Source organism: Nomascus leucogenys, chromosome 4 (genome assembly GCF_006542625.1).
Source record: "Nomascus leucogenys isolate Asia chromosome 4, Asia_NLE_v1, whole genome shotgun sequence".
Taxonomy (NCBI): Eukaryota; Metazoa; Chordata; class Mammalia; order Primates; family Hylobatidae; genus Nomascus; species Nomascus leucogenys.
Genome location: NC_044384.1, coordinates 32,884,335 through 32,910,319, shown reverse-complemented (window position 1 = coordinate 32,910,319; position 25,985 = coordinate 32,884,335). Strand labels below are relative to the sequence as shown.

The 25,985-nt window shown below is 38.4% G+C and overlaps 1 protein-coding gene across 6 annotated transcripts in view; it reads right to left on the bottom strand.

Annotated features, from left to right (window-relative positions):
• Positions 1-25,985, bottom strand: part of PIAS2 (protein inhibitor of activated STAT 2) — a 118,422-nt gene that overhangs the window by 80,383 nt on the left and 12,054 nt on the right. For 3 of the 6 annotated variants that reach the window (XM_030810488.1, XM_003267553.4, XM_003267554.4), the window contains exon 2: positions 10,572-11,046. In XM_030810488.1, coding sequence (XP_030666348.1) covers positions 10,572-11,046 — 475 coding nt within the window. Of the gene's footprint in view, positions 1-10,571; positions 11,047-23,692; positions 23,985-25,985 lie in introns of those variants that run through there. The other 3 variants (XM_030810489.1, XM_030810491.1, XM_030810490.1) reach the window with 2 other exon arrangements.

Genomic DNA, 25,985 nt, shown 5'->3' with positions numbered 1-25,985 from the left:
AAAAAGAGCCCACATCGCCAAGTCAATCCTAAGCCAAAAGAACAAAGCTGGAGGCATCACGCTACCTGACTTTAAACTATACTACAAGGCTACAGTAACCAAAACAGTATGGTACTGGTACCACAACAGAGACATAGATCAATGGAACAGAACAGAGCCCTCAGAAATGATGCCGCATAGCTACAACTATCTGATCTTTGACAAACCTGACAAAAACAAGAAATGGGGAAAGGATTCCCTATTTAATAAATGGTGCTGGGAAAACTGGCTAGCCATATGTAGAAAGCTGCAACTGGATCCCTTCCTTACACCTTATACAAAAATTAATTCAAGATGGATTAAAGACTTATATGTTAGACCTAAAACCATTAAAATCCTACAAGAAAACCTAGGCAATACCATTCAGGACATAGGCGTGGGCAAGGACTTCATGTCTAAAACACCAAAAGCAATGGCAACAAAAGCCAAAATCGACAAATGGGATCTCATTAAACTAAAGAGCTTCTGCACAGCAAAAGAAACTATCATCAGAATGAACAGGCAACCTACAGAATGGGAGAAAATTTTTGCAACCTACTCATCTGACAAAGGGCTAATATCCAGAATCTACAATGAACTCAAACAAATTTACAAGAAAAAAACAAACAACCCCATCAAAAAGTGGGCAGAGGACATGAACAGACACTTCTCAAAAGAAGACATTTATGAAGCCAGAAAACACATGAAGAAATGCTCATCATCACTGGCCATCAGAGAAATGCAAATCAAAACCACAGTGAGATACCATCTCACACAGTTAGAATGGCCATCATTAAAAAATCAGGAAACAACAGGTGCTGGAGAGGATGTGGAGAAATAGGAACACTTTTACACTGTTGGTGGGACTGTAAACTAGTTCAACCATTGTAGAAGTCAGTGTGGCGATTCCTCAGGGATCTCGAACTAGAAATACCATTCGACCCAGCCATCCCATTACTGGGTATATACCCAAAGGACTATAAATCATGCTGCTATAAAGACACATGCACACGTATGTTTATTGCAGCACTATTCACAATAGCAAAGAGTTGGAACCAACCCAAATGTCCAACAACGATAGACTGGATTAAGAAAATGTGGCACATATACACCATGGAGTACTATGCAGCCATAAAAAATGATGAGTTCGTGTCCTTTGTAGGGACATGGATGAAACTGGAAAACATCATTCTCAGTAAACTATCGCAAGGACAAAAAACCAAACACCGCATGTTCTCTCTCATAGGTGGGAATTGAACAATGAGAACTCATGGACACAGGAAGGGGAACATCACACTCCGGGGACTGTTGTGGGGTGGGGGGAGGGGGGAGGGACAGCATTAGGAGATACACCTAATGCTAAATGACGAGATAATGGGTGCAGGAAATCAACATGGCACATGGATACATATGTAACAAACCTGCACATTGTGCACATGTACCCTAAAACCCTAAAGTATAATAAAAAAATTAAAAAAAAAAAAAAAAGAGATTGATTCTTATTAATTTTTCACCTTTCAGATTAGCAAAAATTAAAAGACCAACAATACAATGCTGATGAGGGTATAGGGAAAACAGTACCTCCACACACACAAATGGAGTACAAATTGGTGCAATGCTGTGGAAGCTACTGTCGAATTTCCCTCTAAAGTGAATATCAAAATATTAAATGTTCATATTTTGACCCAACAACTTCACATCTGGGCATTTATCCTTCATATATATGTGTACAAGTATTCAGAAATATATGCAAAAGTTGTTCATAGCTGCAATGTCTGTAAAACTGCAAGAATAGTGCCTGATACATGCCATACACAAAAATACTTCTGAATGAATAATTTAAACAGTGAAAGCCCATTGAAGATGTACATCAAAAAAGTACCGGGTAAGTTACAGTACATCTATAAGATAATTAGAACTACTACAATAAATCTGCTGTAATAAATTTCCAGGAAATACTGTTAAGAAAGACTGTCACGGTGCAAAACTCTAGGGAACACTATTCACAGATATTACAAACAGAATAGTGCCCCCACTCCCTCAACCAGACACTCTGCAGTTGGAAAAGGTTTTAAGAGACCAGTCTGGCCAACATGGTGAAACCCTGTCTCTACTAAAAGTACAAAAATTAGCCAGGCGTGGTGGCGGGTGCCTAGAATTCCAGCTATTCAGGAGGCTGCGGCAGGAAAAAAAAAAACACTTGAACCCGGGAAGCAGAGGTTGCAGTGAGCCAAGATCACACCACTGCACTGCAGCCTGGGCGACAGAGAGACTTTGTCTCAAAAGAAAAAAAAACAAAAAAAAAGAGAGAAAAGAGAAAAAGCATTAACATGATACATGCAGAGAACAAATAAACTTGATATGACTCTAGCTGAGCAATGAATGAGATTATGAAGGACTGTCCCTTTATTATTTTTGATTCCAAATATTAACTACTTTTGTAATCTGAAAAGAACAATGAAGAAACTAAGGAATCAAAGGTTCATAAAACTTTGAAGGTATTTCACATAACACCAAACAGCCAGACATATCAATATTTATAATGCATATAAACAACAAACAAAGAGTCACAGAAGAATACATATAAGAATATAATTATATAGGGCCAAGTGCAGTGGCTCATGCCTGTAATCTCAGCACTTTGGCAGGCCGGGGCAGAAGGACGGCTTGAGCTCAGGAGTTCAAGACCAGCCTGGACAACATAGAGAGACCTCCCCTCCACAAATAAAAAAATCAAGGCCTGGCAGAATGGCTCATGCCTTTTAATCCCAGCACTTTGGGAAGCTGAGGCAGGCAGCTCTCTTGACCCCAGGAGTTCGAGACCAGCCTGGGCAACACAGCAAAATCTCTTATCTACAAAAAAATACAAAAAAATTAGCCAAGCATGGTGGTGCATGCCTGTAGTCCCAGCTACTCAGGAAGCCTAGGTAGGAGGATTGCTTCAGCCCAGGAAGTTGAGGCTGAAGTGAGCCAAGATTGTACACTCTAACCTGGGCAATTAAGTGACCCTCTCTCAATAAATAATAAATAAATTAAAATCAGTCAGGTGTGGTGGTAGACACCTGTGGGTCCCAGCAACTTGGAAGGCCTGAGGTGGGAGGATCACTTGAACCTGAGAGGTAGAGGGTGCAGTGATGCCACTGTACTCCAGCCTGAATGAAAGAGCAAGACCTTATAAAAAGAACAAAAACAAAAGGAATACCTTATATAAATTTCAGAAGCAAGCTAACTAAACTGTTTTTACAAATACACGTATATGATGAAATAAGCAAAGAAGAGAAACACAAATCCAGGATAGTGATTTAACTCAGAAAAGAGAGGGCTTTAAAGATATGGTAATGTTCCTTTTTCAGAAAGTAGTAGCTTCACAAGTGTTCATTCCCTTGAATCTTTATAACTTAACATGTTTTATATACATATTCCTTTGTACAAATAGAACACAAATTTTTAAAACAGAAAATTCCCAAAGGATATGTTTTATTTATTTTTTATTTTTTTGAGACAGAGTCTCACTCTGTTGCCCAGGCCAGAGTGCAGTGGCTCGATCTAGGCTCACTGCAAGCTCCGCCTCCCAGGTTCACACCATTCTCCTGCCTCAGCCTCCTGAGTAGCTGGGACTACAGGTGCCCGCCACCATACTGGCTAATTTTTTGTGTTTTTAGTAGAGACGGGGTTTCACCATGTTAGGCAGGATGATCTCCATCTCTTGACCTCGTGATCTGCCCACCTTGGCCTCCCAAAGCACTGGGATTACAGGCGTGAGCCACCACACCTGGCCTCATGTTTTTTAAAAATTATCTTGCCAGGCAGGCATTGTGGCTCCTGCCTGTAATCCCAGCACTTTGGGAGGCTGAGGCGGGCGGATCACTTGAGGTCAGGAGTTTCAGATCAGCCTGACCAACATGAAGAAACCCTGTCTCTACTAAAACTACAAAAAATTAGCCAGGCGTGGTGGCACATGCCTGTAATCCCAGCTATTCGGGAGATTGAAGCAGGAGAATCGCTTGAACCCGGGAGGCAGAGGTTGCAGTGAGCTGAGACCACGCCATTGCACTCTAGCCTGGGCAACAAGAGCAACTCTGTCTCAAAAAAAAAAAAAAAACAACCTTAAAAAATTGAAGAAGAAATCAAGACTGCCTGTGAGAGCACATCAGGATAGTTATTTAAGGAAAGAAAATGGAGATTTTTACTAGTTTGTTTTTAGATTAGGGGATTATCCATTTTGTTAACAGTAGAACCTTAGCTACACAGCACTTTATTTAGTATTATTGTATACACTCATGTTTTCAAGATACCACAATTTTTCACTTCAAGTGATAAAAAAAATTTTATATCAACCCTTTTGAATAGAAATAATCCCAAGCTGCAAAACTATATACTAATGTATCTTCTTAAATAGAATATACTCATTATGGGCCACAGGCAGTGGCTCATGCAGGTAATCCCAGCAGTCTGGGAGGCTGAAGCGGGCAGATCACAAGGTCAGGAGTTCGAGACGAGCCTGGCCAACATAGTGAAACCCCGTCTCTACTAAAAATACAAAAAAATTAGCTGGGCGTGGTGGCGGGTGCCTGTAATCCCAGCTACTTGGGAGGCTGAGGCAAGGAGAATTGCTCGAACTTGGGAGGTAGAGGTTGCAGCGAGCCAAGATCATGCGACTGCACTCCAGCCCAGGTGACAGTGCAAGACTCCACTTCAAAAAAAAAAAAAAAAAAAAAAAAGCATATACTCATTATGGTTTTTTGACATATGGCTACTGGTTTCAAAATCCCAAGAGGTTCTGGAATGACATTTTTGACCTCGTGTCTGTTTTTCCTACCATAGCTCTTCCAGTCTCTCCCTTGTTAACTAATTCCTACTCAACAATATGTTGATGGCTTAGAAATCATTTAATCAACTGTGCATAAATCACAATACACAGCCTGGCCTTAGAACATCAGGAATATGTGGTCTGATACATAGATTTGATTGTATCTCTTTTGACTTCTGAAGATTTTTAATTCTCAGTTCCCAAATGTAAGCAAGTTTCTCCATAGCATTATTCTAAATATGTGATTTTCACTAAACTTTTATTTTTCTAAGTAGTTTCAACATCATAAAACCTAATCATTCAAAAATTAAGGCAACTTCTGAATAGTAATTCCATTGCCCTAGATGCTGTGGCTCTAAAAATATTCAATTAAAGGTCATCACGTGAAATGATTAAATTTTTCCACTTTTATTGGGCAAACTATATGGTATTTTACTGACATTTTAACTTTCTACCTAAAGTCTACGAGATAATTTCTTATATCCAATTGTTTCATCAATCTGACATCTTAAGATTACACCTTATGAAAATCACTTTTTCTTCTCTTTTGGGAAGACAAGATAAGAAAATGTTTATAAACACAGTGATAGGGGACAGGCGCAGTGGCTCATGCCTGTAATCCCAGCACTTTGGGAGGCCAAGGCAGGTGGATCACAAGATCAGGAGATCGAGACCATCCTGGCTAACATGGTGAAACCCCATCTCTACTAAAAATACAAAAAACTAGCTGGGCATGGTGGTGGGCACCTGTATTCCCAGCTACTTGGGAAGCTGAGGCAGGAGAATGGCGTGAACCCGGGAGGCGGAGCTTGCAGTGAGCCGAGATCGCGCCACTGCACTCCAGCCTGGGCGACACAGCGAAACTCCGTCTCAAAAAAAAAAAAAAGAAAAAAAAACAGTGATAGGTAGGATTCCTGAAAAACATTAATAGTTTTTAGTTCAAGGGTAGAAAGTGTATAAGCCATGAGGATATGTATTTCTGGCATTCTAACTGAAGCTATGACCAAAATGCAGGGAGTTTAGTTACTCTTCTAAACAAAATATCTCTGGCATTATTTTATCTACGCCAAATGAGATAGTTTTGAATATCAAATATGAAAAGTTTTATTTTAGTAAATTTATAAAGAGCATACTATTTAACTTTACTGAGGTTAATAAAAGAGAAACTCTGTGATGAACAAAGTAAGAAAATTTCTATTTCTATTTGTGAACAAAGCAGGAAGGTAAGGAAAGAGAAAAGGACAAGGCCTCTCCCATGTCTCCCTCTTGGAGTACCACTGAGCAAAAGCCTACTACAGCATCTTCACTTAGTCCCCAGTCTTCTGTCCATGTCTCTAAAACACATTCCACTGTACTACCCTACAGACCCTCTTATCCTCTCTGTCCTGTGCTTAGCCACATTCCTGAGGGGCCTCATGAAGCAGGGCTACCCAAGCATATCACTAGTCTGAATCTTTCTCAGAATAACAGAAAGTAATAAATTTGCTGGTCCTTCAACATAAATAAGGAAAAAAAAATTTTTTTAAAGTAATAAATTTATAATAACTGCTGGGACAGAACATATAAATGAGCCACGACATTGTGCATGATACTGTCCAAATGCCATGATAAAGGAGGAATTAGAAAACAAATTAGGGAAATATTTTAACTATATAAATCAACTCTTTAAAAACAAGGCTAAAGATGAAAGTAAAATTATAAAAGACAGACAACTGGGTAATAAGCATTTAAAATACTTGCTCTTGTTGGCCAGGTGCAGTGGATCATGCCTGTAATCCCAGCACCTTGGGAGGCCAAGGTGGGTGGATTACCTGAGGTCAGAAGTTCGAGACCAGCCTGGCCAAACCCCATCTCTACTAAAAATACAAAATTAGCCCGGTGTGGTGGCACACGCCTGTAGCCTCAGCTACTCGGGAGGCTGAGAGAGGAGAACTGCTTGAACCCAGGAAGTGGAGGCCACAGTGAGCCGAGACAGCGCCACTGCCCTCCAGCCTGGGTGACAGAACAAGACTCTGTCCCCCCTCCCCCCCCAAAAAAAACAAATAAAATAAAATAGAATAAAATAAAATACTTGCTCCTGTTACTAATTTTAAAAATAAAAATTTAAGCAAGATACAAGTTTTCATCTAAAAATCACAGAGATCTGTTTTTAATAGCACCCAACAAAGGCAAAAAGTAATGAGATATGACAGGCATTCTCTCACTTTGCTTGTGGAATTTAAACTGGCACTAAAATAATTTGGCAATATGTTATCAAGAGTCTAAAACGTTCTTATTACTTGATCCAATAATTCTACTCATAGGACTCTGTACAAACAAATAATAAAACGTGAACAAACACTCAACCCTTATTTCAAAGTGAATGTAATAAAGAGATAAAATGCAATACTCCACTTGCTTGGATCACCAGTTTTGCTAAAACATAAATAAAGCAAAAAGCAAAAAATTGAAAAAAAGAAAATAGCCACATTGCCTGCCACTAGTCAGGCCATACTAACGCCACTAACTAGCTCTACCTCTCACAACCTTCTGATTTAACCAAGACAGACTGCAGTACAATCTTGTAAGACAGGAAAAAAGCACACTGATACGTTTAAGAGTTTTCACATGACTGAAAATAAAAAGGGTTTTCCCAAGAAAGAAAAGAAAGCAATCTTCCAGATCAACTATGAAATGTTACTTCCCAATTTATTTCATAAAGAAATCCAAATATATTTGTAAATAATTTCATTAGGCAGTAAGAATTATAACACAGCAAAGCAAAAATTTCTTAGTCACATTGTAAGCAATTGATGGGCATTAAATAAAAGCTAAAAAACTTCATGTCAAACTCCCTGTGCCACTTTAGAAATAAAATTAAATATAAAAGGTTTATTTCTTAGAAAATCAGTTTAAAAGCTACATTAAATGGAAAGCAAGTCCCTTTATAAAAATATGAAAAGTATCAAAATACAAAATCAGGATCAATAAATAAGATTTGTATCTATTCCCATTCACACAGAAGCAATCTGAGTTCTACACCATAAGAATGCTTGAGTAAGTTCTAGCCAGAACAACTAAGCAAGAAAAAGAAATAAAAGGCATACAAATAGAAAAGAAGCAAAATTATTCCTGTTCACAGATGATAGGCTCTGATATACAGTAAACCTTAAAGATTCCACACAAAAAACCTGTTAGAATAAATGAATTCACTAAAGTAGCAGAATACAAAGTCAACATGCAAAAATCAATTGCATTTTTATAAACTAATAATAAATATGATGAAAAGGAAATTATGCAGTTTTTACAATAGCATCAAAAAGAAAAAATCTTTCAAAATTAACCAAGAAAATGAAAACCTGTACAATAACAACTATAAAACATTGCTGAAAGATATTAAAGAACACATAAATAAACAGAAACACAGCTCATGTTCATATAGTGGAAGACTTAATTTTTTTTTCCCCATCAGCCTATGTGGGAAAAGAAAGACTTAATATTCCTAAGATATCAATACCACCCAAACCAATTTACAGATTCACTGCAATTCCTCTCAAAATACCAATTTTTTTTTTATCAGAAATAGAAAAACTCATTCTAAAATTCATGTGGAATCTCCAGGGCCCCAAATAGCCAAAACAATCTTACAAAATAATTAAAGCTGGAGAATTCACTCTTTCTGATTCGAAGACATATTGCATAGCTACAGTAATCAAAACTGTGATATTGGCATAAAGACAGACATCTAGACCAATGGAATAAATCAACAGTCCATAACCTTTTTGGCCAGGACCAGTTTCATGGCAATTTTCCCACAGACCAGGGGAATGGTTTCTGGATGAAACTGTTCCACCTCAGATCATCAGGCATTAGATTCTCGTAAGGAGCATGCAATCTAGATCCCTTACATGCACAGTTCACAATAGGGTTCCTGCACCTATGAGAATCTAATGCCACTGCTGATCTGACAGGAGGTGGAACTCAGGCTGTAATGGTCAAACTCCTGCTGCTCACTTCCTGCTGTGTGACCTGGTTTCTAACAGGCTGTGGACTGGTGCCAGTCTATGGCCTGAGACTTGGGAACCCTGGAACAGAGAACCTGGAAATAAAACCTCACATACACAGTCAAATAGTTTTTGACAAGGGTGCTAAGATCATTCAGTGAGGGAAACGACAGGCTTTTCAACAAATGGTGGGGAAAAACTGGATATCCACAAACAAAAGAACAAAGCTGGACACTCACCTAATACCATATACAAAAATTAATTCAAAAGAGATCAGGCTTAAATGTAAGACCTAAAACTATAAAACTCTTAGAGGAAAACACAGGGCAAAACCTTCACAGCATGAAGTTTAGCAATGATTTCTTGGATATGACACCAAGGCATAGGCAACAACAACAAAAAATAAACAAATTGGAATTTCATGAAAAAATTTTAAGTTGTACATCAAAAGACACTATCAACAGAGTAAAAAAGGCAACCTACAGAATGGGAGAAAATATTTGCAAATTCATATATCTGATAAGGGATTATATCCAGAATATATAGAGAACTCCTAAAACTTAACAACAATAAAACAAACCAATTCAAAAATGGGCAAGAGACTTGGCTATACATTTCTTGAAAGATACATAAATGGCCAAAAAGCACATGAAAATGCACATTACCATCATTACAGACATGCAAATCAAAGCTACAATAAGATACCATCTGACACCCATTAGAACGGCCACTATAAAAAAAAAAAAAAGGAAAATAAAAGTGTTGTTAAGGATGTGGAGAAATTGGAACCCTTGTGCACTGTTGAAGGGAATGTAAAATGGTGCAGCTGCCATGGAAAACAGTACAGTGACGCCTCAAAATACTAAAAACAGAATGACTATGTGATCCAGCAATTCCACTTGTGGGTACACAGCCAGAAGAATTGAAAAGCAGTGTCTCAAAGAGATACTTGTATACCCGTGTCCACAGAATTATTCGCAATAGCTAAAACGTGGGAGCAACCCAAGTGTCCAATGGATAAGCAAAATGTGGTATCCTATAACACAGAAATATAGAAGTAAAACCAGAAGAAACAGCTAAAATAATTAAGGTTGTTGCCTCCTGAAAGTGAGATTGGGGGTGAGTAGTGGAGTGAGCAAAAGATTACTGTTTTTCTTTAAAAATGTATACTATTGTATTATTTAGCCTTTAAAAGGAAGGAAATTCTAACATAAACTACAGCATGCTAGAACCTTGAGGACATTACATTTAGTGAAATAAGCCAGTCATAAGACAAATACTGTGTGATTCCAATGACATGAGGTACTTGGAATAGTCAAAATCATAGACAGTGGAAGTAGAATGGTAACTGCCAGGGGCTAGTAGGAGGGGAGGAAAGGAAAGCTATTGTTTAATAGGTACAAAGTTTCAGTTTCAGAAGATGAAAAGTGTTCTGGAGATGGATGGCAGTGATGGCTGCACAACATTACCAACATAATACCACTCAACTGTACACTTTAAAATGATCAGCATGATAGATTTTTATATTATGTGTATTTTACCACAATAAAAGAATTGGAAAAGAAGAAAGATCAAATGATACGAAATAAATCTTCTATTAGATTTCAGTCATGGTTGACGAATTTTTATCCGTATATTCAAGCATTCAGCATTGATGCCTCAATTTTACTATATTAACAGCACATCACTAATCAATAGTTGAAGGTCTCTCATTTCATTTACTACCTTGTTCAGAAGAAACTGAATTCTCTAACACTTACCTAAACTCGTGGGCTTGATGAGAACATCAAGGACATCATAAAAGGGCAGATTTTTTAACTGCACATCAGGATGGACAGGAGGAATTGGGGGAGATGGCTGCTGCATCTCAAATGTGGGCTTAGTATCTTGAAGCAGCACAGAACCAACAGGAGAGGATGGTGAGTGAGGTGTAACTGAAGTGGAAGGCAACGAGTGGATTCCAGCCACGGCCAAGTCAGGTTCTACAGGTGATGAGCTACCATCCAAACTGAAAACCGATGATTTGATTGTGGATAAATCAGTAAGTCCTTCAAGAGTTCGTGGATATCGGCGTCTATACAATTCTCGGATTTTAATCTGAACCGCAGGGCTGCAGCCGCTCTTCAATAAATGCAGCGCCCTCATCAGGAGGTCATGCTTGCGTCCACTTTTATTCCGTCCAGCAAAGCCTAGTAATACTTGTAGTTCAGAAACCCTAAAACTAGAAACCATATTCTAAAAGGAAAGAAAAAAAAACATAAGCCAAGTCACCCTCAAGCATACAAAAATCCTTTCTAAAATATAATGTAAAATGTGATTTTTCCAGCATTCTATCAACTGGCATGTGCTAGTAACAGCATTTCACATACCACTTAGAATCATTACCATTCATAAGACAATCCCGTAAAAATTACATTCAAGTTATGGTGTTAATTATATTTTGTTGTATGAGATCTTAATTTTGGTAATCTATAGTCTATTGGTTTCTACTAACCACTTCATAATCTGATTATGCTCTAATGTAAACAGTTATTTGCTTTATGACTATAAAATCTATCACCAATGAATATACTCCTTTTCAAAACCAACCTCTCCCAATATGCAATGTAATGTTTGTTACAGAATTATCACCAATTAACCAAACAAAAAATCAGATTTTCACAATGTTAGATGTGTAACTTTTGACGCTGAGTAGTAAATCCATAAAAATCAAGTCAGAACTGTGATCCAAAATGCAATGAATTTTTTACCCCAACTCAAACATTAAGGAACAAACAACATAATAAAGACATTTTAAAATATTAAAGCTAAAAATCACATACATCTTATTTAGCAGTCAGTCAAACTTCTAAAATGACTGAAATTCCCAGCTGGGTATCTAAATGAGAAAAAGACCTCTGAAGGGCAAGGAAATGAGCAGTCATCAATCTTAAAGGGCAACATTTCCTCCACACTACTCTACTGCCTTGTGCTTGGGTGTAAAACAAAGGTTATAAGCAGTTGCAGCTTCACATCACACCTTCTATTTTTTCAGCAAAATTTAATGAATATTTTTAACCCCTTGCAGCCTCAGGAATCCACCTACTTAGTGATTTCCAGTCAATTCTGAACTCAGAGACAAATCACACTTGGGTCAGATACCACACATGCACCATCTAGCAAGAAAAAGGAAGAACACCTGGAGCTGACCAAAACCCTGTCAGAAACCTACCCAGGAGATCTACCTGTGGTTTGGTGTCCCATCCCATCCTCATCACTCCCCCAACCCAGCCCGTGCTACACACTCCACAGTCACTTGGGATTCCTTTTCAGCCTGCTCATCTCATCAGTAGAGTGGAAATGTGGGGCAGTTGCTCTGTACTTTTTAAGTCTGGGACAGCCCAGAAGCAATTGTTTAAAACCCTATATGGTTTTTAAATACTTGTTGGTATAAATACTTGCTAGTTTACTAAAATGCAAACAGATTTAAATATATCAAAGTAATCCATGTACACTATCATAACTGTACTTTGTGTACTATATATGTCACCATATTTCATAATGTCCAAGTGAGAGAATATTAAATTGTAATCCTGGCAAGCCATTTTATACTCTAATTCAGTGCTGTCCAACACAAATTAATAGAAGACACACATTAAACCTTCTAGTAGTCACATTAAAAAAACTAATTTACAGGCTGAGGCGGGCGGATCACAAGGTCAGGAGATCAAGACCACGGTGAAACCCCGTCTCTACTAAAATTACAAAAAATTAGCCGGGTGTGGTGGCGGGCACCTGTAGTCCCAGCTACTCGGAGAGGCTGAGGCAGGAGAATGGCATGAACCCGGGAGGTGGAGCTTGCAGTGAGCCGAGATTGCGCCACTGCACTCCAGCCTGGGTGACAGAGCGAGACTCCGTCTCAAAAAAAAAAAAAAAACAAAAAAAAAACAAAAAACAACAACAAAAAAAAAACTACGCCAGGAACGGTGGCTCACACCTATAATCCCAGTGCTTTTGGAGGCCAACACAAGAGAATCACTTGAGCCCAGGAGTTTGAGACCACACTGGACAACATAGTAACACACCCCGTCTCTACAAAAATTTAAAAATTAGCCAGCCGTGGTGGTGTGTGTGCCTGTGGTCCGAGCCACACAGGAGACTGAGGCGAGAGGATCACTTGAGCCCAGGAATTCGAGGCTACAGTGAACTGTGATCATGCCACCATACTCCAGCCTGGGCAACATTAAGACTGTCTCGAAAATAATAATAATAATAATGATAATTTACATTAACATAGTTATTTAACCCAATATATCAAAACTATCTTTTCATCTCAACACGCAATCAATTTTTGTAATTTAAGAATAATCATTTTTTAAAGTGTCAGTGGGTTATTTTTTCATACTAAGTCTTCAATATCTGGTGTATATTTTATACTTACAATACATCTAAATTTAGACTAACCACACTTCAAGTGCTTAAGAGCCACATGTGGCCACTAGCTACCACACTGGACAGTGCAGCTCTAAATCATACTCTAATAGCAACACATACCACAATGTGTGTCACCTCTACAGTGCAGACAACAAAGAAGGAAAACAAGAAAACTTTTGGCCTATCTCATAACAAACCAGTCACAGCTTATTCAACATCTCATGCATTAAACGGAAGACAACAGCTTCTTGGGAAGGGTTTACCCAAGCGAGTAATACGATGCATCTTTCCCTCGATCTTAGTAAATACTTCAATTGATTGTGGAACACTAACACTAAAAAAGGCAATCACACAGATATAACTATGATTTTTTTCTAACTCAGAATTCACTACTTTGCTTCACTCCTTATAGTTACTGTCAGATATTAATTTTAAGGGAAGCTGTTTTACAGAAATGACAAAACAAAGCACAAAGTCACCCTACCTAAGCTTGACTCTCAAAGGAATTTCTAGGAGGTCTCATATCTCATATTTCCAGTGATAACATTATTTGGCAAAGGATATTAATGCAGCTGGCTCTATGGGCTGTTGTAAATAGACAAACAAAAAGTAAGAAAGAGATAAGAGCTTAGACTATGAATGTGGAATCACAGAATTCTGAACAGTAGATGGGACAGTCTTTGCATTACAAAATGCTGCAAAGATAAAGTATTGCTGGACACACAGCCAAAGGTAATGAAGTCAAAAGGGCCCTGTGAAAAACTTCAAGCCAGCAATCAGCAGTTTTGGTTCAAGCCCAAGCACCAAGACTTTGGACCCTGGGAAAGTCATTTCATCCCTCTGGTCATCGATTTCTATTTTAAAATAACAAACACCCCCCAAAAAAATCCCTCTCCTTGGCCAGGCACGGTAGCTCAGGCTTATAATCTCAGCACTCTGGGAGGCAAGGCGGGTGGATCATTTGAGGTCAGGAGTTCAAGACCAGCCTGGCCAACATGGTGAAACCCCATCTCTACTAAAATTACAAAAATTAGCCAGGCGTGGTGGTACATGCCTGTAGTCCCTGCTACTCGGGAGGCTGAGGCAGGAGAATTTCTTGAACCCAGGAGGTGGAAGTTGCAGTGACCCAAGACCGAGCCACTGCATTCCATCCTGGGCGACAGAGCGAGACCCCATCTCAAAAAGCAAAAAACAAAAATCCCTTTCCTTTATTTAGCACTTACTGATAAAATAATCTCAAAGCAGCTTACTAAGTAAAATTCTACAAATACGCTGTTTGGCAAACCTTACCAGATCCCACTTCCTCTAGAAGTTAATACCTATTTTTTCTTAACTTAGTCTTCCACCAAGTTTCAAGCCCTTCCCCCACAGTGAATGGGTGTGGTGAATACAGAGGGTCGCCAGAGCCCACATGGGGGTTAAGGTTAGCCTGCTATGAACACTACCAAGAATGGATTTCAGTTGTTTTTCTCTACCAACTTCTGATGTCGGTATCTTTAGTCTAATTTTTTCCATGCGGTTTTTCCACTCCACTGTGCTGCCTCTCAAAGGCTCCCAAGTCAGCCTACTTTCCTTTATCAAACGAAAATAAACACAAAACTATTAAAAATTTTAAAGCTGGGATATTACATAATTGCAACACTACATACAAAGATGAAGGCAAGCTGAAGGGGCTACCTCATTAGGTAGAAAATACCTCATTAGGCTGGGCGCGGTGGCTCATATCTGTAATCCCAGCACTTTGGGAGGCTGAGGTGGGTGGATCACTTGAGGTCAGGAGTTTGAGACCAGCCTGACCAACATGGTGAAAACCCGTCTCTACTAAAAATACAAAAAAATGAGCCAGGCATGGTGGCAGGTGCCTGTAATCCCAGCTACTCAAGAGGATGAGGCAGGAGAATCGCTTGAAACCGGGAGGCAGAGGGTGCAGTGAGTCAAGACCATGCCATTGCACTCCAGCCTACGCAACGAGAGGGAAACTCCATCTCGGAAAAAAAAAAAAAACCCTCATCAAACAGGTATACATGATACATGATAGTTACATGTAATCACCAGTGAATAAAAATATTTCCCTGAGATAGCTCTTCAATTCTAAAACATGAGATAGAAACTGCAAAAACAGCCTAGAATTTGGGGAAGTGCTAATAAGGTTAGAAATCATGGTAAAGGTCAATATGAACTCTGTAGAATCCCCATCTGCTATGACGTATATAATACAGGAGAAGACGGGAAGCTGCTGAGGGCAACTGACAAATTGCATTATTAATATTGCCTACTCCAGCTACAATATTAAAATAATTTACTTCAGGACGGACAAGGTGGCTCACTGTGGGCTGTAATCCCAACACTTTGGGAGGCCGAAGCAGGCGGAGCATCTGAGGTCAGGAGTTGAAGAACAGCCTGGCCAACAAGGCAAAACCCCGTCTCTACTAAAAATACAAAAATTAGCCGGGTGTGGTGGCTTGTACCTGTAATCCCAGCTACTAGGGAGGCTGAGGCAGAAGAAATGCTTGAAGCCAGGAAGTGGAGGTTGAGGTGAGCAGAGATCACACTACTGCACTCCAGCCTGGGTGACAGAGCAAGACCATCTCAAAGAAGAATAATAATCATCTACATCTTCATTTATAAGTAGGAATAAAGAAAAACTACCAGATTAACATAATCCCTCAAAAAAGAGTGACCAAGCTAATGCCATACATAAGAGGAACTATGTGGCAAGCCAGAAAGATACCTTAATTCCTAACTGCTTACTCTTTTCAAAGGTCATTGGAGGCCCCAGTTCCTGGTCCTGTATTCCTGTTGAAATCATATAATCCCTATAATTAAATCCACTTTTGAGAGACTAATGGATTTCTCCCTTACAAGATAACGATTACAATAACTCCTAAGCTAAAGAAATCAAATTGAAAATCAACTATTAAAAGAAACAATAAAGAAAATGCTACATTCCAAATTCAGGGAAAACATCTCCCTAAATGCTTCTATTACTATACAACAAAGATTTAAAATAGTCAATTAAGGAAGTAAAAAAGTAATAATAAAATAAACCAAAAGGGCTGGGGAAGCATTACAGGGTAAAAACAAAAAAGCAAAAAAAAAAAAAAAAAAATTAATTAGAAAGCAAAACGCAGTGAAGTCAGACCCACAAAAGCGAAAGTAGACAAATGTATGGTCTTATAAGTGAAAAAAAAAAAAGACCAAAAAACTAAACAAATTTCTTTGAACAAAGAAAATAGTGCATGCAACTATATATTCTAATAAATATAGATAAAAGTGGTTTCCTAGAAAAATATAAATTACTCCATCTGATTCAAGAAGAGGTATATTGTTTTGCCCTCCCTCCACATCCAAAAACATCTACCCAAACAAGACAGCTTCATGAATAAACTCCATCAAGCTTTCAAGGAAAGGATGGAATTCTGTTCCTTAAACTGTTCAAGAGAATAAAAGCCAGGGAGTCAAATACATATGTGTTAGAAGACAAATATAGAAAAATGATGAACACAAAACACAAAATTCAAAAAACATGCAAATTACTGGTTTTCAAACTTCAGCAGGGAGAAGTCCACCCTATCCAACCAAACTTTTAGGCAAAAGCCTATTAAATGGTGGGCCTAGTATACCATACATTCTTTCTCATTTCTCAACATGGACCGTAAGAAGTCTTTGTGTAACACAATTCATAAACCAATATTAACACATCAACATTTCCTATGAGTGTAGACATGAAAGTCCTCAATGCACCCAATACAGTTTAATCTACCAATATAAGAATGGTTTAACATAAATTAATTACTTGGTTAAGATTATTTCTATCCTTACAGTCACAAGATTGAGTACGTATAAAATTATACAATATATGGAGTTTCCTTTTAAATAATTCGGGGGAAGTAGATGGGGACATATATGACAAAAGACTGGAGTTGATTAACTTCTGAAGCTGTGTACTGGGGACACAAAGAATTTTCTATCATTGTAAATTTAAGAATGTTTCAATAACTCAAAAGTTTGCTTGAACAGGGGAAACTGGGTGTGGGGCATGTGGGGACTCTACTATCTTCCCAAGTTTTCTGTAATCTAAAGGTACTCTAGATTTCATTAAACAAAAACTGTTAGTCTGTTTGAAGGTGAGGTAAAAAAGTGATTATGGCATAAATACTATTTCCCATAAAAGAAACCCAGACTCCTTGGGGAAATAAACGGCTGACTGCAGGTCTGGGGCAGGAAATGCACAAGATGAGCCTGTAACATTTTATCGCACCAGAAAACAGAGAAGCTATCAAAGATCACAGGGGCCTTGTCAGAAGGGCAAAGAAAACATCCAGAATGGGCTCCTAGTAGCCTAAGATGAGAAAATTTGAGCATCAAAAAGAATAATAATTGCATTGGATTCAAACTGATTAAATATAGTAATGTTTCATTTTATTCATAATAATACTTTAAAAATCACTGATCTCCTTTAAAGGATGTTAAGGGAAAAATTCATCATTATTCTGACAACTGATAAAGAGAGAAAATGCAAAAAGATTTTTGGTTTGAGTAGAAAAGCCATATGATTAATGGGCTAAATGCTAGAAGGGCATTTGATAAAATTCTATTCATTCCTGATGAAATCTCTCAATAAACAAGAATAGAAGGAAATTCTGTTAACACGATAACTGGTATCTGTCAGAAAGCAATAGCTAATATACTAAAAATGAAACACTAAATCACAAAGCTAAGACTTCTAAAATGTATACTATGTTCTGTCATTTGACAGTATTCCAAAAATTCTAGATAATACAAGGCAATATAATTTTGGGGGTTTTTTTGAGACAGGATCTCGCTTTATTGCCCAAGCTGGAGTGTAGCAACACGATCTTGGCTCTGTGCAGCCTCAACCTCCCAGACTCAAGTGATCCTCCCACCTCGGCCTCCAGAGTAGCTGGGAGGCCAGCACAGCTAATTTTTACTTGTCGTAGAGACAGAGTCTCCCTGTGTTGTGCAGGCTGGTCTTAAACTTCTGGGTCCAAGTGATCCTTCCACCTTGACCTCCCAAATTGCTGGAATTACAGGTGTGAGCTACTACACCAAGGCAATATAAATTTCTTTTTTTTTTTTGAGAGAGAGAATCTCACTCTGTCATCCAGGCTGGAGTGCAGTGGCAGCATCTTGGCTCACTGCAACCTCTGCCTCTGGGATTCTTGTGCTTCAGCCTCCCAAATAGTTGGGATTACCGGCACACACCACCACACCCGGCTAAATTTTGTATTTTTAGTAGAGACAGGGTTGCCATGTTGGCCAGGCTGGTCTTGAACTCTGGCCTCAAGTGATCCACCCACCTCAGTTTCCCAAAGTGCTGGGATTACAGGCATGAGCCACCATGCCTGGCAAGGCAATACAAATTTTTTAAAAGTAACATTTACTATTTACAAATGACAAGACTCTCTATATTAGAAATATAAGACAATCCACTGAAAAATTTAACCCAATAGTATTAAGGCAAAACATTGAATTTTCCATATATCAAATATATTTTCAAATGACTGAAAAAGAGTATTAAAAAAACCTAACACAGAAACATAAAATGCAAAAGAATAAATTTTAAAATTCTGCAAGAGTACATTAAAAAACTACAGAATAAAAGAAGCTTTGAGGCCAGGTGCAGTGGCTCACGCCTGTAATCTCAGCACTTTGGGAGGCTGAGGCAGGTGGATCACCTGAGGTCAGAAGTTCGAGACCAGCCTGGACGACACGGTGAAACCCCGTCTCTACTAAAAATACAAATCAAATATTAGCCGGGCGTGGTGGGAGGGTGCCTGTAATCCCAGGTACTTGGGAGGCTGAGGCAGGAAAATCACTTGAATCTGGGAGGCAGAGGTTGCAGTTAGTCGAGATTGCACCACTGCTCTCCAGCCTGGATGACAGAGTGAGACTCCATCTCAAAAAAAAAAAAAAAAAAAAAAGCTTTGAATAAATTAAAGAGACTGTATCATGCATGTTACTATATAAAAATACTCAACACTGAAAAGGTATCAATTGTTTCCAAGTTATAAATATAAAAAAATTCCAACGACTGGTTAATGATTTGGAGAGCTTAACAGACCAAAACCTTAATAAAGAATTAAATAAAACATATAATATGGCAGGTCATGATGAATAAAATGAACAAAAACAAAGGAGGAAGGGACACAAAAAGTGAAGAAGTAGAGAATCTGCCATTTTAAAGGGGAAAGGCCTCGCTGAAATAGTAACTGAATAAGTAACTGAAGCAGGAGGAAAGCACTCTATGGATATCTGAGGAAAAGCATTCCAAGGCATTCCATAGCAAATGCAAAAGTCCTGAAGACAAAGGCAGGCCTAACACACTCAATGAAAGTGAAATACAAAAAGCTCACCACTGCCGAACCAGAGTAATCTAGAGGAATGAGTATTTGTTGTTATTTGAGACAGGGTCTTGGCTCAGCTGCCCAGAGTGCAGTGGTGCAAACACTGCTCACTGCAGCCTCAAACTCCTGGGCTCAAGTGATCTTCCTGCCTCAGCCTCCAGTGTAACCGGGACTACAAGCACACACCACCATGCCTGCTAATTTTTTAAATTTTAGTAAAGATGAGATTTCATTATGTTTTGCAGGCTGGTCTCAAACTCCTGGGCTCAAGTGATGCTCCCACCTTGGCCTCTAAAAGTGCATAAGCCACCATGCTGGGCCCAGAATGAGTACTAAGATCACAGAATGATGTCCGTTTTTCACAGAAAACAAATGTGGGGAGGGAGGTAGTCAACTAAACCTTTACTATATGAAATAGCAGTATCAAATTTGTGAGGTTAAGAAAACACAGATCTCATCCTGACAGCATCAGGAAAAACATAAAAATAAATAAGACGGAATGAAAATGCTGAGCAATGAAGGCATATAAATTGGTAGTAGGGTGCAAGGGTGCACTTTGGGAGGCCAAGTGGGCAGATCACTTGAAGCCAGAAGTTTGAGATCAGTCTGGTCAACATGGTCCAACATCGTCTCTACTAAAAATACAAAAATTGGCTGGGCATGGTGGCTCACGCCTGAAATCCCAGCACTTTGGGAGGCCGAGGCAGGCGAATCACTTGAGGTCAGGAGTTCGTGACCAGCCTGGCCAACATGGTAAAACACAGTCTCTACAAAAAATAAAAAATTAGCTGAGTGTGGTGTGGGAGCCTGTAATCCCAGCTACTGGGGGAGGCTGAGACAGGAGAATCGCTTAAACCCAGGAGGCGGAGGTTGCAGTAAGCCGAGATCACGCCACTGCACTACAGCCTGGGTGACAGTGTGAGACTCCGTCTTTAAAAAAAAAAAAAAAAAGGATAATATAGGCAAGGCACAGTAGCTCCAACCTTGTAATCCTAGCTATTTGGGAGGCTGAGGCAGGAGGATCACTTGGGCCAGGAGTTTAAGACCAGCCTGGGAAACAAAGTAAAATCCAGGTTCTACCAAAAAAAAAAAAAAATTGTTTTTAATTACCACGGCTTGGTGGTGCTCACCTGTAGTCTTGATTACTTAGGAGGCTGAGGCAGGAGGATACCCTGGGCCCAGGAGTTTGAGGCTGCAGTGAGCTATAATCATGCCAATATTCCCAGCCTGGGGTGACAGAGTAAGACCTCATCTGAAAAAAACACAAAATAGAGGCTGGGCACAGTGGCTCACACCTGTAATCTCAGTATTTTGGGAGGCCGAGGTGGGTGAATCACGAGGTCAGGAGTTCGAGACCAGCCTGGCCAAGATGGTGAAACCCCATCTCTACTAAAAATACAAAAATTAGCTGGGCCGGGTGGCAGGCGCCTGTAATCCCAGCTGCTCAGGAGGCTGAGGCAGAAGAATCACTTGAACCCTAGAGGCAAGGTTGCAGTGAGCCGACGTCGTGCCACTGCACTCCAGCCTGGGTGATAAGAACGAAACTCTGTCTGAAATAATATTAAAAAATAAAAATAAAGAAGAACTAACAACAATTCAATATAATTTCTTCCAGAAATTAGAAGCTGAGAGAACATTTCCAAATTCATTTTATGAAACTAATATTACCATGATAAGAAAACAAAACAAAGACAACACAAAAAATTAAACTACAGGCCAGGTGCAGTGGCTCACACCTGTAATCTCAGCACTTTGGGAGGCCAAGGCAGGCAGATCACCTGCGGTCAGGGGTTCCAGGCCAGCCTGACCAACATGGAGAACCCCATCACTACAAAAAATACAAAATTAGCTGTGGCACATGCCTGTACTCCCAGCTACTCAGGAGGCTGAGGCAGGAGAATCGCTTGAACCTGGGAGGCGGAGGTTGTGGTGAGCCAAGATCATGCCATTGCACTCCAGCCTGGGCTACAAGAGTGAAACTGTCTCCAAAAAAAAGTTAAACTACAAACCAATATTCATCATGAATACAGATGCTAAAATCCTTAACAAAATATTAGCCAATAAAATTCAGCAACATATAAAAAGAATTAAACACCATGGTCATTATGCACCATAACCAAGTGGAGTTTATTCCAGTATGCATGGCTGGTTCATTACATGCCACTGCTGCTCAGCATTTTCACTGTGTCTTATCTGTGTATTTGTTTTGAGATCTATAAAATACATCATATTAACAGTTACAAAAAACCAAATCATATTATCGAATCAATCAATGTGAAAAACACTTTTCACAAATTCAACATCTGTTCATGATTTAAAAACCCTCAAAAACAAGAATAGAGGAGAGCTTCCTCAATTTGATAAACAGGTCTACCAACAAAATAAAATTAAGCCAATATTATACTCAGGGGTGAAAGATTGCTTTCCCTCTAACATTGGGACTGAGGCAAAGATGCCTACTATCACCACTCACTCAATACAGTACTAAAAGTTCTACCTAGCAGAATAAGACAAGAAATGGAAATAAAAGGAGTAAGAGTTGAAAGGAAAAAATAAAACTATATTTGTAGATGGAATGATTGTTTACATAGAAAATCTCAACAAATCTACAAAACAACTCCTAGAACTTGTGAGTTCAGCAAGGTCCCAGGATATAAAATCAACACACAAAAACCAATCACATCTTTATACACTAAAAATGAACATGTGAAAACAAGTTAAAAACATCACCATTTATAACACTCCAAAGAAAACTGAAATACATATGTAAAAATGTAACAAACATGTACAGGACTTATATGCTGAAAACTACAAAACATTGGGAAAAAAAAAAAAAAAAACTAAGAATCTAAAGGCCGGGCACGATGGCTCACGCCTGTAATCCCAGCACTTTGGGAGGCTGAGGTGGGCAGATCACCTGAGGCCAGGAGTTCGAGACCAGTCTGACCAACATGGAGAAACCCCGTCTCTACTAAAGATACAAAAAAAATTAGCCGTGCATGGTGACACATGCCTGTAATCCCAGCTACTCAGGAGGCTGAGATAGGAGAATCGCTTGAACCTGGGAGGCAGAGGTTGCAGTGAGCCTGGGCAACAAAAGCAAAACTGTGTCTCAAAAAAAAAAAAAAAAAAAAAAAAAAAGAGAGAAAAGAAAACCTAAATAAATACATTCTTCACGGATTGGAAAACTCAACATAGTAAAGATGTCAACTTTCCCCAAACTCATATATAGGTTTAACATAATTCCTATCCAAATTCCAGCAAGATTTTTGTAGATATAGATGAGATTACTCTAAAATGTATATGAAAAGGCAAAAGAAATATTAATAGAACAGCCAAAACAATTTTTAAAAAGAACAGAGGTAGAGGAATCAATCTATCCCATTTTACAACTTAGATAGGACTGACAGACTGCATGGTATTAGTGGACGGGTAGACACATAGATCAAGCAAACAGAATACAGAACCCAGAAATAGACATATACACATACACCCAAATAATTTTTGATAAAGGTGTAAAATTAACTCAGTGGAAGAAAGACAGCCTTTCAATATATGGTGCTGGATCAACTGGACACTCATAGACAGAAAAATGAACTTCCACTTAAGTCTCATACCTTATACAAAAATAACTCCAAATGGATCACAGAGTCAAATGTAAAAATAAAACTATAAAACTTTTTTTTAATAAGCAGGAAAATATTCAGGATCTAAGACTAGGCAGAGTTCTTAGATTTGACACTAAAAGCAAGATCCATAAAAGGAAATATGACATACTGGACTTCACACAAACTAAAACTTGTGCTACGCAAAAGACTCCTTTAAAAGGATAAAAAGACAATCAACAGACTCAAAGAAAATATTAACATTTGCAAACACATATCTGACAAAGGACTACTAACCAGGATATACTTAGAACTCTGAAAACTCAAAAGGAAAAAGAAAAAGAATTCAATTAGAAAAAGGACAAAAGACACAAAGAGACATGTCATGGATTGGGATATACAGATGGCAAATAAGCACATAAAAATATGTTCAGCATCATCAGCCATTGGGGAAATGCAAATAAAAACCTCACTGAGATATCACTAGATACCTACCAGAATGGCTAAAATGAAAAACACTGATAACACCAAATGCTGGCGAGGATGCAGAGAAACTGGATCACTCCATACATTGCTGGTAGGGATGTAAAATGGTACAGCCACTCTGGAAAACAGTTTAGCAAGTTCTTTAAAAACTATACATACAATGACCACACAACCCAGCAACTGCACTCCTGGGCATTTATCTCCGAGAAAGATGTGTATGTAAGTTTACCAAAAAAACCTATGCACAAATCTTCATAGCATTTTTATTCATAATTATCAAAAAACTGAAACAACCCAGATGTCCCTCAACAGGTGAATGGTTAAACAAACTATAGTGAATTCATATCGTGGAAAACTATTCAGCAATAAAAAGGGATGAGCTGTTTATACACAACAACTTGGATGAATTTCCAGAATTATGCTGAATGAAAAAGCCAGACCCAAAAGGTTACACATTGTGTGATTCTATTTATGTAATATTTTTGAAAAGACAAAAATCGTAGAAATGAAAAAGATGAGTGGGCCCCAGAGAGTGAGGGAACTGGATGAGACAGGAACAAGTGTGACTATAAAATAACAATACTTTGGAGAGAGGGATCCTTATGGTGATAAAATGGTCTATATCTTGATTGTGTTAATGTCAATATCTTGGTTGTGATACTGTACTATGGTCTTTAAGATGTTAACTCTGAAAAAAACTAGAGAAAGAGTATACGGAATGTCTCTGTATTATTTCCTGGAAATGCAAGTGAATTGACAATTATCTTCATTAAAAGTTTAATTAAAACTACAAGGAGTAAGACTATCAGACTAGATTTTTAATTTTCTTAAAATTCAATGGCATTATATTCAAAAGAGATAAAACTGAAATAAAAGGACACAAAAATGTAAGGGCGAGGAGAAATTTTTTTAATTAGGCAAAACTGACAAAAAGAAAAATAACCTAGAAGGCTGGGTGCGGTGGCTCACACCTGTAATCTCAGCACTTTGAGAGGCCCAGGTGGGCAGATCATCTGAGATCAGGAGTTCAAGACCAGCCTGGCCAACATGGTGAAATACCGCCTATACTAAAAATACGGGCATGGTGGCACCTGTAGTCCCAGCTACTCAGGAGGCTGAAAACAGGAGAATCACTTGAACTCCCGAGGCGGAGGTTGCAGTGAGCCGAGATCGCACCATTGTACTCCAGCCTGGGTGACAGAGCAAGACTCCGTCCGTCTCGAAAAAAAAAAAAAAAAAAAAAAAAGAGATGGGGGTCTCACTATGGTACCCAGGATGGTCTCAAACTCTTGGGCTCAAGTGATCCTCCCACCTCAGCCTCCCAAGGTGCTAAGATTACAGGATTACGGTGCTTTCATGTGCTAGTAATAATGTTAAAATATGGTTTAAAAATCGATAGAACTACAAAGAAAAATGAAAAACAAAACAAAATTCTAGTAAAAGATGAACTCTGCTCTCTTAAAAAATAAAGATATGAGATTTGAACAACATAGTTAACAAACCTACATAATCGACATATATAAACTGCACCAAAAACCAGGCAATACAGTCGCTTCATATACAAATAAAAATTATTAAAATGGACCACATTTTTAATAGTCTAAACATATTTCAAAGAATTGGCATTATACACACCAATCGGCACCACACACAAACAGGCTGCCTAACCAAAATGCAATTACAAATCAACAGCCAAATCAACTAGAGGAACTCTCATATGTTTGGAAATTAAATTTTTAAATAGCTCATAAGTTACAGAATTCACAATGGAAAATAGAAAAATACAAGTAAAAATAACGGAAATATTACACATCAAAACATATAACAAGGAGGCAATACACAGACATTTTATGATCTTAAATAACCATGTTAAAATGCTGAAAATGACAGGCACCCAACTTAAGAAATTGGAAAAAAAGAACAGAACTCCAAAAGAAATATAAGAAAAGAAGAGCAAAAATTAATGAAACGGGAAGAATACACTAAAGAGCATAAACAATATCAAAAACTTGATTCTCTGAAAAAATCTTTAAAAATTGGCAAACTTTTAGCCAAAAATTATCAAGAAACAAATAAGGCATTTTAAAAAAAGACAAGGGGATATTAACTACAAGTAACTGAAAATAAGAGATTAACAACTAAATGCTACAAATTCAAGAATGTGGATGAAATGAACAACTTTCTATAAAAGTAGGAGCTACTTAAACAGGTTTGAAACTTGAAAATATGAACAGTCCTACAACCAAAGCAATTGAAGCATTCCTCAAAGAAAACAATAGTAATAATTTTATAAGCAAGTTCT